The sequence below is a fragment of the Furipterus horrens genome, unplaced genomic scaffold (genome assembly GCF_987537825.1).
Source record: "Furipterus horrens unplaced genomic scaffold, mFurHor1.1.pri manual_scaffold_11, whole genome shotgun sequence".
In the NCBI taxonomy this organism is placed as follows: Eukaryota; Metazoa; Chordata; class Mammalia; order Chiroptera; family Furipteridae; genus Furipterus; species Furipterus horrens.
In genome coordinates this window covers 88,833,312-88,847,338 of record NW_028327181.1, presented here as the reverse complement: position 1 = coordinate 88,847,338, position 14,027 = coordinate 88,833,312, and the positions used below count along the sequence as shown (strand labels likewise).

The 14,027-nt window shown below is 55.3% G+C and overlaps 2 protein-coding genes across 2 annotated transcripts; one reads left to right on the top strand and one right to left on the bottom strand.

Moving 5' to 3' along the window:
- The first annotated feature begins 27 nt into the window (after positions 1–27).
- Positions 28–4,141, top strand: PSMC5 (proteasome 26S subunit, ATPase 5). The gene is made up of 12 exons (XM_090292668.1): positions 28–111; positions 639–710; positions 1,665–1,734; positions 2,034–2,131; positions 2,297–2,353; positions 2,433–2,663; positions 2,958–3,084; positions 3,185–3,375; positions 3,458–3,556; positions 3,635–3,745; positions 3,840–3,926; positions 4,032–4,141. The coding sequence occupies exons 1-12, from the start codon at positions 88–90 to the stop codon at positions 4,083–4,085; spliced, it is 1,221 nt and encodes a 406-aa protein (XP_090148794.1). The 5' UTR covers positions 28–87; the 3' UTR covers positions 4,086–4,141.
- Positions 4,142–4,185: 44 nt separating this feature from the next.
- SMARCD2 (SWI/SNF related BAF chromatin remodeling complex subunit D2) lies at positions 4,186–13,958 on the bottom strand. The gene is made up of 13 exons (XM_090292664.1): positions 13,426–13,958; positions 8,840–9,024; positions 8,605–8,647; positions 8,330–8,452; positions 7,364–7,519; positions 6,837–6,932; positions 6,583–6,684; positions 6,286–6,447; positions 6,068–6,165; positions 5,751–5,886; positions 5,444–5,566; positions 5,209–5,310; positions 4,186–5,134 (listed from the first exon to the last, which is right to left on the bottom strand). Exons 1-13 carry the CDS (start codon positions 13,639–13,641, stop codon positions 5,081–5,083), a joined length of 1,596 nt encoding a protein of 531 aa, XP_090148790.1. The 5' UTR covers positions 13,642–13,958; the 3' UTR covers positions 4,186–5,080.
- Between the last annotated feature and the right edge of the window lie 69 nt (positions 13,959–14,027).

Below are 14,027 nucleotides of genomic sequence, written 5' to 3'. Positions count from 1 at the left end.
TACCCTGGTCTTCCGGCTCCAAAGCCCTGCTTCTGCGCCTGCGCGCCGAGGCGGCTGGAATGCCGGCAGTGTCACGACAGAAGGAAGATGGCGGTTGACGGACCAGAGCAGGTATGCAGGCGGCGGTGTCTGGGCAGGGGCTGGGACTGGATGCGGAGCAAGGCGTGATCCGAGGTGGGCCGCCGGCCGGGGCAAGAGGATCGGGTCGGTCGGGAGTGGGTGGACTAGTCTAGACTGGGCCCTGCCTGGGGCCAGATCTGCTGTGTCAGCGCCGCCTCGGTGAGTCGGGGCAGGGACAGGAGAGGACACGGTGGAAGCGGGAATAGGCCCGTCCGCGAGTCGCAGGATACAGGAAACCCCGTCTTCCTGCTAGCTCCGCCTGTGGTTATAACACCCCAGTCTGTGTAGCGCCTGACTCGGTACAGAGCACTCCCGTGCCTGTCGTATCTTGATCCTTGTGAAAGCCTTATGAAGTAGGCGGCATTCTCATTCTTTTAGTTTATCGTAGGTAAATAGAGGGTTCTGGAGAACCGCAGTAAGGGATTAGAACCCAAATCTTATACCTCCATAGTTGAAGCTGGAAGTGGCTTTCACCCTTGGTTGTTTAGCCTGTTGTTTAATAATTGCACTGTCTTCAGATGGAGCTGGAAGAGGGGAAGGCAGGCAGTGGACTTCGCCAGTATTATCTGTCCAAGATCGAAGAACTCCAGGTGAGGACGGACTGCAGGAGCCCAGAGAGAGCTAGAAGGGGGGTAAAGGATTGATGGAGCAGGTTTCTACATATCCACAAAATTCCATTGGGGGCGCAGTGGAAAAAATAATAGTTTGTCACACATTTTCAAGAGTCAAACAGAAAAGGCATTCCTTTTGGAAGAAGCCTGATAGAGAGGGTTTCCTATAAAAAGGACGACACAAGCTCAGGTGATGCCATTTATCACACAGAGGCAGGGGCCGGGTGAGACTTCAGGGGAAGGCAGAATTGAGTCTGGACCGTGCTAATTCCATGGGACTGAATGAAAAGGTATTGGGTGAGCCAGTGCTCCAGCTTAAAGAGGGAGCAGGGCCCATAAAAATAAGGAAAATAATTAATGAAGTTGGGTGGAGGAAAGCCATGGGAAAAATTTCTGTACTCCGGGTACATTTGCAGGTATTGTGTATGGTTTATCATTTTTGAATGGGTGTATGTGTGATTTCATTTGTTCCTCTCAACGGTCCTAAGAAGAGGCAGGGTGTAGGTGATGCTGTGCCCACTTGCAGTTTGGTAACAACTGGGCCTTTAAACGGCTTCCCTTGGCTTTACCTAGCTGTTAAGTGGCAGCAGGAGGGCTAGGACTTACGCTTCTGATGCCAAGATCTTTCCACTCTAGCATGTGGATATGCCGCCCTGCAAGAAGTTGCTACACGAGCCTGCTGTCACTTTTCTCCATTAGGGTTTGTTATTCCTGGACCAGTACTAGACAAGGAGCCTGTTTTGATGGCTGCCCTAGGCTCCAGAGGGGCTCTTGGAGGACAGGCCAGGGTCATTAAGATCATAGTGGAGAATATGAAACAACATGCAGGTGCCTGCGCTCTTTGCTCACTCATTTCGTACCAGCCTGAGGGGCTCAGCCAAGATCGTAGCCTCCTGCTGGTTTCTGCCCTTTGAAATGCCTTGTCTTCCACAGCTAATTGTGAATGATAAGAGCCAAAATCTCCGGAGACTGCAGGCACAGAGGAATGAGCTTAATGCAAAAGGTGAGGGGATAGAAGGGAAGGCTGCACGTGGGCAGTTGGTCCAAGGTCTGACTGGTCAGGGCTCCCTGAATTGAGTCTTCCCATTGGTGCTTTCATTTTCCTGTCCGAGGGGATGTTCACATGCGCATCTCTCTCCCAAGCCCCATCGTTAACTCCCTTAAAGACGTGAACTTTTACTTTCTTTCTGTGGCTACTTTTTCAAAACTTCAAAGTGGTGGTTAGTTCGTGCACATTGAACTGAGTTGTGGGGGAGAGGACACCAAAGACGCTGGGTGACCGCTGTGTCCTTTCCCGTCTAGTTCGCCTGTTACGGGAGGAGCTACAGCTGCTGCAGGAGCAGGGCTCCTACGTGGGGGAAGTGGTCCGGGCCATGGATAAGAAGAAGGTGCTGGTTAAGGTAAAGGCAGCGTGACCCAGGGCCCATCGCCTGCGTTCCCGTACCTCTGTGTTGCCCTTGTGAGGACATTGTTCTGCCACGTTATTCTAGAACTTAACGGGTCTTCCTCAGTGAGGTGGGTGATTTGGTGGCTGTCAGGGAAGGTCATGAGCCCTGTTTCTTTAGGTACATCCTGAGGGCAAGTTTGTTGTAGATGTGGACAAGAACATTGACATCAATGACGTGAGTGTAGCAGGTGAGGTGGGAGGTTGGGGTCAGTTCTCATCACACAGCTTCCTGAAAGTCTTGCCCCCTTGCCTAGGTGACACCTAACTGCCGGGTGGCTCTAAGAAATGACAGCTACACTCTGCACAAGATCCTACCCAATAAGGTGGACCCATTGGTATCACTGATGATGGTGGAGAAAGTGCCAGATTCAACTTATGAGATGATTGGTGGACTGGACAAGCAGATCAAGGAGATCAAAGAAGTCATTGAGCTGCCTGTTAAGCATCCTGAGCTCTTCGAAGCACTGGGCATTGCGCAGCCCAAGGTGAGAAGCAGAGCTTCTGTGGGTGGGCTGAGCTGTTCCGCTACACCTCCTGTCCCAGGCCAAGCTGAGTGCAGGGATTGGGAGGTACAAGCTGGCCCTCCCCACCGCAGAGGGCCTGGGGAGCTACCAGGGCATTGAGGCGGTCTGGATATAAGCTCCAGAAAGGACCTGGACGTTCCTTCTCTTATGTCCCTAAGCATCTAATAGGGATGTGGCGCAGAGCACACATTCAGCAAAGCTCACTGAATGAGATGTGGGGCTGGCTTTCTGCCCTGAGTCCAGCTGTCTCTCTAGGGCGTGCTGCTGTACGGACCCCCAGGCACCGGCAAGACACTGTTGGCCCGGGCTGTGGCTCATCATACAGACTGTACCTTTATTCGTGTCTCTGGCTCTGAGTTGGTACAGAAATTCATCGGGGAAGGTAACTATGGCTGGAAACCTGAAAACCAAGCAGAAGTAAGGGGCGGAGGTGAGGGTAGGGAGCTCATCAGCTCCTTAATGCCAGCTTGGCCTCTGCACAGGGGCAAGAATGGTGAGGGAGCTGTTTGTCATGGCACGAGAACACGCGCCATCTATCATCTTCATGGACGAAATCGACTCCATTGGCTCCTCGCGGCTGGAGGGGGGTTCTGGAGGGGACAGTGAAGTGCAGCGCACCATGCTGGAGCTGCTCAACCAGCTGGATGGCTTCGAGGCCACCAAGAACATCAAGGTAAGGTGGTGTTGGCCGTGGCCCTGGGTGAGGTGCAGCCTGGGGAGGCCCTTAGCTGATGCTATGCCCCTTCTCTACACAGGTTATCATGGCTACTAACAGGATTGATATCCTGGACTCAGCTTTGCTGCGGCCAGGACGCATCGACAGGAAAATTGAATTCCCACCCCCTAATGAGGAGGTTTGTGATGGGCATTGTTGGGAGTGGCCTTGACTGTGGGTGTAGGCAGTGGGGCTCATGCTTGTCCCTCATATCTAGGCCCGGCTGGACATTTTGAAGATCCATTCTCGAAAAATGAACCTGACCCGGGGGATCAACCTCAGGAAAATTGCCGAGCTCATGCCAGGAGCATCAGGGGCCGAAGTGAAGGTAACTGGCGTGCCCAAGGAAAAGGACGGGGGCAGAGGCAGGAAGCTCTGGGTTCAAGGACCCAGCAACACCCTGTATTCCTTCTGCTGCTCAGGGTGTGTGCACTGAAGCTGGCATGTATGCCCTGCGGGAACGGAGAGTCCACGTCACCCAGGAAGACTTTGAGATGGCAGTAGCCAAGGTATAGGTCTCCCATTTTTTTGCCTTTGCTGACGGTGGCCCTAGAGCTGTGGGGATAGGGCCTGTGTTCACTCACTTTGAAACTGAGCGTTTTCTCTCTCTGCAGGTCATGCAGAAGGATAGTGAGAAAAACATGTCCATCAAGAAGCTATGGAAGTGAGGTGGATGTTCGTTGTGTGGATCCCTCAAATAAAGCTCTGCAGGACAAGCCCTTTAGGACTCAGTCTGTTAATGAGTGACTACACTGTTCAATGACCAGGTCTGGGTACCACCAGTAAAAGGATTTATTTGGACGTTTCCAAACCTGCCAGAAGTGGCACTTTCTAAGCGCTAGGCCCACCCTCCAAATGGCAACGAGCTCTCCCCACCTCCCTCTGCCCTCCACCAAGCTCATACACCCATACTCGGGTCAGACCAGAGAACTTGAGTATCCCCTTTCTCTAGGAGGCTTTACAGCCCTGAGCCCAGAGCTGGGTGGCAGTCCTCTGGCTTCCCAGGAGATGATGGCGGCCAGAGCCACTTGCATAGATTGAAGAAAGAAAATAACGGAGGAGGCACCAAATAGGGCTCCCTGAAAAAACCCCAGCTTGCCCCCTGTACAAAAAATGGCTCCCGAATAGAAGAACCTGCTCCCCAAATAGTGCAAATACCCAAAGAAAAGGAAAAAAATCCAGCAGCAAGGCTGGGCTGGTAGGAATGGCAAAGAACTTTGGTTTAGAAAGGCTAGGAAGAGTGTAGGCTGTGCCCTCTTCCTTGCCCAGCTCCCCAGAGCCAGCTAGGGCACTCGCCCCAAGGGGGAGTCTGTAAACAAGCAAAGCCAATGAGTGGCCTTTGGTTCTGAAACATCCGCTTTACAATGACAAAGCAAGGCCTCCAGCAGTCCTACTTGGGCCTGCCTGCAGGGGACAGAGGCATCCATTGTGTACCCAATTAAAGCCAATGCATAAAGTAAGTAGTAAGGCTTTGGGAACCAAGCAACAAGGAATTCTATCACTACAGTTATGAAACTAAAGCTGGGAAGCAGAGGGTAACAAGAGACACCCCTCACCGCCACCCCCTCCTTATCCTGTGTCTGCAGCCTCCGATGGTGGTCCCTCCCAGGCTGAGAAGGGGATGGTTCCAGGGCTTGGAAGAAAGGAAGGGATCCCTGAGCAGTTAGGTCAGGCGAATTCCCAGCACCTGTTCCAGTTCCTGCCTTCGCTGCTGCACCTGGAGGAGAGAGACCAGCAGCTCAGGCCTCTGCTGCTCACAATCACAGGAGGGCAAACAGGGCAGAGACTTGCCTTGGCAAAGATGTGCCTCCCCACTGCCTCCTGGGCCCAGGGCTGGTGGTAGAAAGCAGCTCGTCTCTCCTCCTCAGGATTCCCAATCACATCAGTGATGATCTGCAAAGAGCCATAAGGAAATGTAACTTAATTCCCACTCCTTGAGCAAATCTTCCCCTGGAGCTGGAAGAACAGTGATGGAGGTAAAACCACCCAGAGCTTAACATGGGATCAATTCCAGCAGAGAGGACACCTTGAGGTCTCGGCGCTGCGAGCGGAGCCATTCCTGGATGAAGTCCTGGGGATCAGTGCTAAAGCTGAGCATGAAATCTCTTTGGGTCTTCAGCTGGTTGATGGACTCAATGGTCTCGTGGATCTGGGAGAAGTGTACATACATGTGTCAGACTGGCCCCTACCATTAGGGGGTCTGTTTCCAGGCCTAACCATCGTATGTGGACAGAAATCCCATCCCAAGGTACTACAATGTATGGAAATGTCCAACAGAGCCTTCCCAACCCCATCCAGGGCCCCAGAGGAGGCTGGGAAGGCAGAGAGCCCACCTTGACATCAAGGGAGGCAATCTCCTGCTGATTGGTGGTAGAGGCCAGAAAATTGCTCATCTGGGCCTTGAGTGGGTCGTCCACCTCCACATCAATATCATAACAGGCTGTCTTCTTCTGGTCGTTAGGGTCCACGCTACAGGCGGCACACCGGAGGGGAAGGGTGAGCACATAGGGGTATCCATCCCACCCACCTGGGCCAACCCTGTACACACTCGGGGAGCAAGAAACCAGGCCTGCTGCTTCTCTTTGATTTTAGATCAACCCAAAGGTAAATTGCTCTAAGAGAGCCTTCCCATCGCCCTCTTCCCACTTACCTAATAACATGGTTGATGACAATGGGGTCTGGATGCTGCAGCAGCCCAGCCAGCTTCATGGGAATCTCGGAGAAACGGAGTCGGCCACAACTGAAGATCTGCAGACAGTACCAAAGATGCCTTTCAGGGCCCAGGAGGAAGGGGATCATCCCTGGGTCAGTGTGAAGAATGTGGCCCAAAACTAGCCCAGTGGGGCAAGGGCTGGCGGCCCAGCTGACCTGGCGGAAGTAGCGGTTGCAGTTGATGTACTCGCGCTCGTGCCCGTCCTGCAGCTGGTTGTGTTTGATGTAAAGCCACAGGGCCTGCATGATGGCGGCCCTTGTCTGCGTGTGCACCCCCAGCAGCCTCGCCAGGCGGGGGTCCAGCTTGTACTGAGGAGGCTGGGGGTGGACAGAAGGGAGTCAGAGGAGGGGTGCTTGTGAAAAATCAAAGTGAAAGAACAGGGCAGGGCCAGGAAGGGTTTACAGTGAGAACCTGCCCCTGTCCCCCAGACATGGCCCCAGGGCATTTGTTACCTGATGATCCAGCATGAGCAGGAGGGTACACTTGACATTGAGGTCTCCAGGCCGTTTCACCTGGAAGCCATCCGTCTCCTGGGTGGTGGGCATCCGATGCCACTGGCAGAGAGGAGGGAGCAGAACTCAACACCAAGGAGGCGGGGGGTGGGGGGGGCATGAACACAAATACCTAGCCTTCCAAGGGACCAAGGCTATTTCTCTGTCCACCAGGCACGTCAGCTTGTGCTCCTATGCCCCAGGTCAACTCTCACCTCCACCAGGTGGTTGTCAGGGCCATACAGTTCCTTGTCTAGCTCAATGACGAGGCTCTTAAAGAATGAAGAGAACTTCCTCTTCTGTTTGCTAGGCTGAGGATAGAAAGGGGTGAGATGGGAGTGTTGCTGAGCTCTCAAAGCTATGCAAAAGCCCCAAAAGAGGAATATTGTTTCAGCCCTGAAGTACAGGGTACTGAGGAATTTGGGCCCTGAAGGAAGCAGGGAAAAGTGGGAGGCTGGAGGCAGGAGAAGGACCCTCCATGCAGCCCCAATGTTAGCCAGCAAAGGATTATGAATTAAAAAGGGGAACCCCTTCCTCAAGACACTTTACTGCCACCTACAGGAGAGCTGTCATAATAACCACACAATCTCCAACCTCAATGGGCTTGGCCCTGTGCAAAGCTTAGCCAGAAGCAAGCCCTCTCCCTCAGGCAGGACCTCCCCAGAAGTACCCAAGTGTCTGGCCCCCGTCTTTGAACCCACACAGGCCATGTCCTCTCCAGACACCTCCATCCCCAACTCACATCATCCAGGAGTTTTCCCTCCACTCGGAGTTCCCAAGAAGCCACCTTGTCCCCTGCTGGGGTGGCCCCAGGGGTCCCCGCAGTTCCTGCACTGTCACCTTCTGCCTTGCTGGGACTGAATGTATTGGAAATATAGATCCGCAGCTTTCGTTTTTGCTGAAGAGAAAAAGACAACCAGCTAGAGGTGGACCAACATGTTAGGGAACAACGTTACCCAATCTTCCATCCGAACCCACTCAACATCAATACTGAGGGGCAACCATGGGCCAGGCACCTTGTTAGGCACCAGGAATTGGAAGTAGGAAATCTCGGTCTTGGCTTTCAAGGAACTCACAAATTTGGGGGATGCCAGATGCACTACCCACAGTTCTACACGGTGGGATCAGTGGTATGACTAAAGGACAAAGGGTGGGATTGGGCAAATCACATGCCTCCAGCTCCTATTTTAAATGAAACTCAACCATCCATCATGGCCCCCAAATATTCTTGTCTCCTAGAAAGCCTCCACCATTCAGGGAACTATTCTAATTCTCATTAAAAAAAAAAAGGAAAGAAAGCTTATCTAGGGATGGGCAAGCAGACAGGAATTACCCTCATCTATTCTCTGTTCTTGCCTTTCAAACTGCTGGCCACGCTCTACATGGTTTACATTTTAAATCATGACCCAGGATCTGCATATACCTATACAAATATCTGAAACAAAAATGTTATGAAATAATACCTTTCTACTATGGTAAGTATCTTACCGTGAAGAATTATGATTATAATTTCTACTATTGTATATTTCATCAAAAACATGCTGGTCCTACCACATTAAGCTGAGTTTATGCTCCACTAAAGGACTGCACCTGCAGTGTGAAATATCCTGTTTTACCCACTGCAGACCCTCGCTTGGCCCCTGGAAAACCAGGCCAAGGAGAGGCAGAGAACTTGAGAAGGCCCAGGAATAGCCAGGGCTGCACACACCGTCAGAGGCTTTTTGATGGCCTCCTGGATCTCCATCCGCTTGCGAGCAATGGTCTGGTCCAGCTTCCGCTCAAAAGCCAAGAGATCCATGTATGCTTGAGACTCTGGGACAAGCTCCCGAATCTGGAGAAAGAAGGACATTATCAGTGTGTTTCAGCTGCAGCTCTGGCTCTTTCCTCCCTTCCTTCCCCATCACAGGGTTGGGGGAGACTGACTTCACCCACAGCCAGCTAGCCACTGGGTGGGCATCCTATACCCCTTCCCAACATACTCACTCTCTGAGGTAGAACCTTATCTGCCATCTTCCTCCTCTTTAACCTGGGAAGGACAGAAACCCACTTAAGAGGTCAGTGGCCTAAAGGACCTCCACAACCATCCCTCCAGTCCCCAGGACCCTCCCCCAGAGAACGAGGGGTCTTCCTCAGTCATCACAGCTCCTAGAAAGGAAGGAAGCCCTCTATTTCCGCTAGGGCTATTCTAGGTAGGCTGGGAGAAACAGGACAGGCTTACCCCCGGCGCTGCGCGGGCATCGGGGGCTGGGCCTGGGGCACAAGCAGGCGTTTTCGGAATGGGTCCATCATGGTGGGTGGCATGCCAGGTCGAAGTGCAGTAGCTGTGCCAAATGGGGAGCCCGTAGGGGGTCCCACCTGCAAGCCAGCCATGGGCATCCGGCTCCCTGGAGACATGCCAGGCCGCTGGAGAAAGTGAGCCAAGGGGGGTGCGTAGGTCAGTGGCAGGGCGCTAGGAGACCCATAGCCCATTCCCTCCATCCTGTCCTCAGCCAGGTCCAGCCCTGAGTAGCACACCAGGGGCCCGGGCTAGAGTGCCAGGAACAAAGGGGAGCAGCTGGCCCAAGAGCAGAAGTGTAAACCACACCTGCCCCGCCCCCTTCAACCCCTGGCAGTGGTGCCAGCAAATGAGGCCTGCAGAGCCCAGGGGGTGGGAGGAGAACCCTGCCTGCAGAAGAAAGGCCTGAGCGAGTTTTTCAGGGCCCAGAGCCACCTTCTAGCCCCAGCAGGCTAAGCCCCTGCTCCCTGGGACCAGCTGCAAGGCATTATGGAGGCACTCAGACAGGTCCCACCAAGCACTCCCATCCTTCTAGGGCGGAGGAGCACAGCACGGGAGACTGGGGGTTGGGGGGTGCGGTGTCACAGCCAAGCAGCGGGGTGGAGTGGGTGACATGAGCAGGTTGGCTGGGCAGAGCCCTTACACCCATCCCGTTGCCAGCCTGGTGGTGGGACTGAGGGGGGAAGGAAGTCCCACGGGCTGGCAAGCCCATCAGGCAGCAGCACTCCAGGTGAGCAAGCTGCAACAGGATGGCTTGGACATGTCCCAGCTGGTGGGGGTGGCCACAGGCACAGTACAGAGACCATCTGGTTACCATCTGGCCCCTACTCGTATCCCAGAACTAGACCCTTCTCTCACCTCCCTACTGCCCAGCCCCAAACCCCTGTACCAGAAGATCCCAAAAGGGGAGCTGTGGCTCCTGGGTGGCTTGTGAGAGACAAAGCAGCTGACACCTGAACTCTGCCTACGGTCCACACACCACCTGGCTCCACTCAGCACTCACAATCCCAAGCTGCAGAATGGAGATAAGACTATCCTGGGACGCAGGGTCAGAGTCATAACGTCAGCAGAGGAATGTGGGCGACAGAAATGGCTTCCTTAGAAGCCTGCAGAAGCATTTCCCACAGAGGTCCAGCTCCCCAACATTTGCGGAGCCCATCTGGGAGTAACCTCCACCCCCACCCCGCCCACTCTCACCATGGCTGCTGTCTGCAAGGCCTGTTTGGCAGCTCTGCCTCACACACACTGTCCCTGGCAGCTTCACAGGGCTGGCCCCAGGGCCCAGATTATGCAACCGGCACAACCAGCCAACCAAGCCAGGCTGGGTGGAGACTCACACCAAATCAAAGGACCCCTGCCCCAGCATCAGGGAGACGAGATTCTTCCCCCATCTCCTCATCTAGCACCAGACCAGTGTCCTCAACACAGAAGGTCAGATGCTTGACCAGATGCAGAGATAAGGAGAAACAGGACCCAGAAGCACGGGGAAGGGGAAGAGAAGAGAAGGCGAAAAGGAAGCGTTTGGGAGAAAGGAGAGTTAAACACTGGGGGGCTCTGGGACCCTCGGGAGTCCCGCCAAAAGTCTCTCCTCATCAGGGAGAGATTTGTTTGAGCTGCTGAAAGGTACAGGACAGCCGTTTCTCTGCCTTAATGAGCCACGGCCAGAGGTTACAGAGAAGTCAGTGTGGCCACAGCTGGAAGCCCAGCACCCAGCCATCCCAGATGTGATTTTCCCACCCAGTGCCTGACCCGCAGGGAAGGAACAACTGTGAGAGGAAACCTACAGAGTGTGAGCAGCTCAGGCCCTGTGGTCCCCAGGGAGGTCCTCTTCAGGGTGTTCAAAAACCTCTGCAGCACCACCCATCCTGGGCAGGTGTTTGAATAATAACAGGAAGTCCCAAGACAAGGCAGCACAGGCAAGCCTGGGATAGGCCCCTCCTAGACATCTGCTCCAGACTTCCCAGGCACCGAGCCCCCAGGGCCCCCAGGGCGCCCAGGGCCCTTGGCTTCCTCCAAGAGCGGGAAGGGGCCCCGGGGAAGGGCTGTTGATAGTGCATGAAGTCCCAGCTCAGCCCTGCCAAACTCCACTAGTAACCCTTCCTCTTCCAAAAAGCCGCCCAAAGGTTATAAAAAAGGTAAAAGAATGCAACCCAGAACTCTCAGGCTCCCTAAGTCCCCACCTGCAGCAGCGCTAGGCAGGCCTGGCTCAGGGCCCTGCACCCTAGAAGCGTGCAGTGAACTCGCCCTGCAGCCTAGCGCCACCCCACATCCTAAGCGTTACTCTACCTCCGCCACCCGGGAACGGGAGGCTGGGCCTGACGCTGCCGCCCCCAGAGAGCACGCTGGGCCCTGCCTCACAGCTGCTGGTACTGGCGCTCCTGGTGGCTGGGCCCGAGGGCCTAGAAGAAGAGCACATACCCCTCCACAAGGAAAAAAAAGGTTTCAACTCTCTGGAGGGAACCTAGCAATCTGTGGGGTTTGTTTGTTTTCTTCCTTTAAGCCCCTCAGCTGTGAGCGTGACTGTGATCCACAGCTAGAAGCACTGTCGGGGGGAAGGTGGGTTATCACTTCCCTTCTCTCAATAGGCTTCCCTATTTGCTCAACTTAGGCCCTGAAATACTCTGAAATCCTTGCTCTTTCCAGCTCACCTCACATGTCCCAACGGACAGGAACCCCTTTGCTCCTCAGATCTCAAGTCCCTTCTCCTCAAGCACATAGCTGGACTTGGTAAGAGGCCAAACGTGATCCTCCCTGAACTCAGAAAGAACTGGGTCCTCCCTCTCCCCATCTACCTCTATGACTTCTCCCTGAAAGAGAAGGAGGAGGGGGACGAGGAGGGGGACGAGGAGGCCAGGAGAAGCTCCTGGGATGGGAGGCCCAGGGAAGCAGGGGCTCTGTGCCTTCCTCCCCCACTTCCCCACCCCCAGTAGCCTGGGGCTACCCAGCCAGCTTGCTCAGCCTCCCCACTGGCCCCAGGCCACTCCCTACAAGTTGTTGTGGTGGAATCCACCCTCTCAGGGGCTTTCCCCAGGCACATTTCCCATGGGTTGCAAGGTGAGGAAACTGGAGAGGCTCCTATCATTCCCAAGCCCACAGGGAGGCTCCCAGGCCCGGCCTCCGCTAGCTGGCCCCAGGGTTAGAATGCCTGATGCAGGCATCCCTAAAGGGCACCTTGGCCCAGGAATCCCCAAGGGGGAGAGCAAAAGGAGAAAGACAAGCCCCAGCTGGAGCCCAGATCAGCTAGGTCTCTGTCAATACCCAGACCCTTTGTTTTTTTTAGAGAGGAAGGAGAATGAGTAGTAAGAGGGAAAAATCACTGTTCCCAGTGAAGCATCTTTTTAGAAAGTGAGGGTTCAAGGCTCCTGGGGAGACATGCATACCCTGTTCTATGAGGATCCATTTCTGAGACCTCTACCTGGAGACAGGAGGAGAGAACAGAGGAAGCCCCAGCTTCCTTCTTTCCTTCACACTTGCTAGAAGCCAGTGCCAAATGCTGGGAGCACCGGGTTGGGAATATGGCCTTGTTAGACCCTAAAGCCTAAATAAAAGTGGAGAGGGGCAGGAACAAGGATGGGCACAATTCCCAAGCATTCTGGGACAAACAGAAACAATGGACTGGCAGACATATGAGTCCCACCAGCAGAGTCAGGCTGAGTTCCTGGAGTCCCTGCCTCTCAGTAGCCTTTGAAGCTGCAACCTGAGAAGCTCTCTTTGAAGACAAACCCCAAAGGGATCAGGACAGAACCCTTTGAAGCAGCTCACAGGTCCCTCCAGCCCTAGAGCAGCAGGACTCTGTGGAGCCTCTCTGCTCCTCCAAGCTAATCAACTCCTGGACACTGCGACACCAGGCAGGAAGCCAAAAAGAGAGTCTGCCCAGAATGGGCCGGGCTGTGTCCTCCTTCTTCAGGCCTGGCCAGCACTGTCTCTGATCTAACTCAGAGTCGACCCCGTGCAAAGACTCCTGGGCCTGACCCCAGGGTCGGCTCCCCACCGCACAGGCTGCAATCCTCGGGCCCGAGACCTGGCCGCCCGTGCCCGTGGGAAGCCAGGCCCGTCTTCCTCATTAGCAGCTGGGAGCCATCTCAGACACGCTAGAACTCTGCCAGTTCCCAACTAGAAAAAACAAAGCAGACTTGGAGTGGGACCGAGGCCAATGGCAGGGTAACCCTGGTTTCTCAGGGAGGGCCCTTTTCCAAAACTTTCTGATCACTTCCCAGGAACGCCCTACCGTAGGATCTACACTATTTCTCAGCCCACCCGTCCACAACTTACTGGCTCCCACAACTCCTCCATCTCTCAGGTGCTCAGAACCCCTGTTCTAAGGAAGACCCCAAAGCCTCCCAACTGCTTCAAACCCTCTACCCTCTCCTCCCGCCCCAAGTCCTCCAACACCACCTAGCGATTCCGAGGGTCCCTGGCCTTGCCGTCCACATGCAGGGCCCCCGTGTCTTCCGTCCTGGAGGTTGCCCACTCCCTGTCCCCGGGCACCCGCGTGCTCGCGGCGCCGCCCGCCCATCCACCCTCCTCACCTGGTACTGCGCCGTGGGGCCCGCGGGGCCCATGGGGCGGAAGGCGGCGGACCCGGGGCCCCCCACGCCTCCAGCCGGCCCCGGCCCCCTGAGCGCCTGTCCGGGCAGCATGCCGGGTCCAGCTGGCGGAGGCGGCGCTCCCAGGGCCGCGGCAACTGCACCGCTGCCGGGGCTCAGCGGGGGCAGCGGGAACCCGCCCGCGCCACGGCCCGACATCGCTCCGTCCCGTCCGGCGGTAGAGCGATCCGAGCTCCGGGCTCCGCGCCGAGTCCGCTCCGCAATCCGTGCTCCGGGACTTTCCGATCTAAATTCCGGGTTCTGGGGTTTGTTGATCCAGGTTCCGGGATTTCCTAATCCAAGTTCGCGAGTTCCTCACAGACCGGGTGTGGGGTAGGGCCGATCTTGATTCTGGTCCGGCCGGGGAAACCCTAGATCCGTGATCTGCTTCGGGTCCGCCTGCCGCCCCCTGCCTCCGGAGGTTTGGCCGCGGGAGTCCAGTTAACCCAGAGGCTGCAACTAACTCCCCGCTCCGCCCAACTCAGCCCTGCGCTAGGCCCCGCCTACACCTCGCGGCCCAATGCTGGGATGCCTCCTCAAATCCC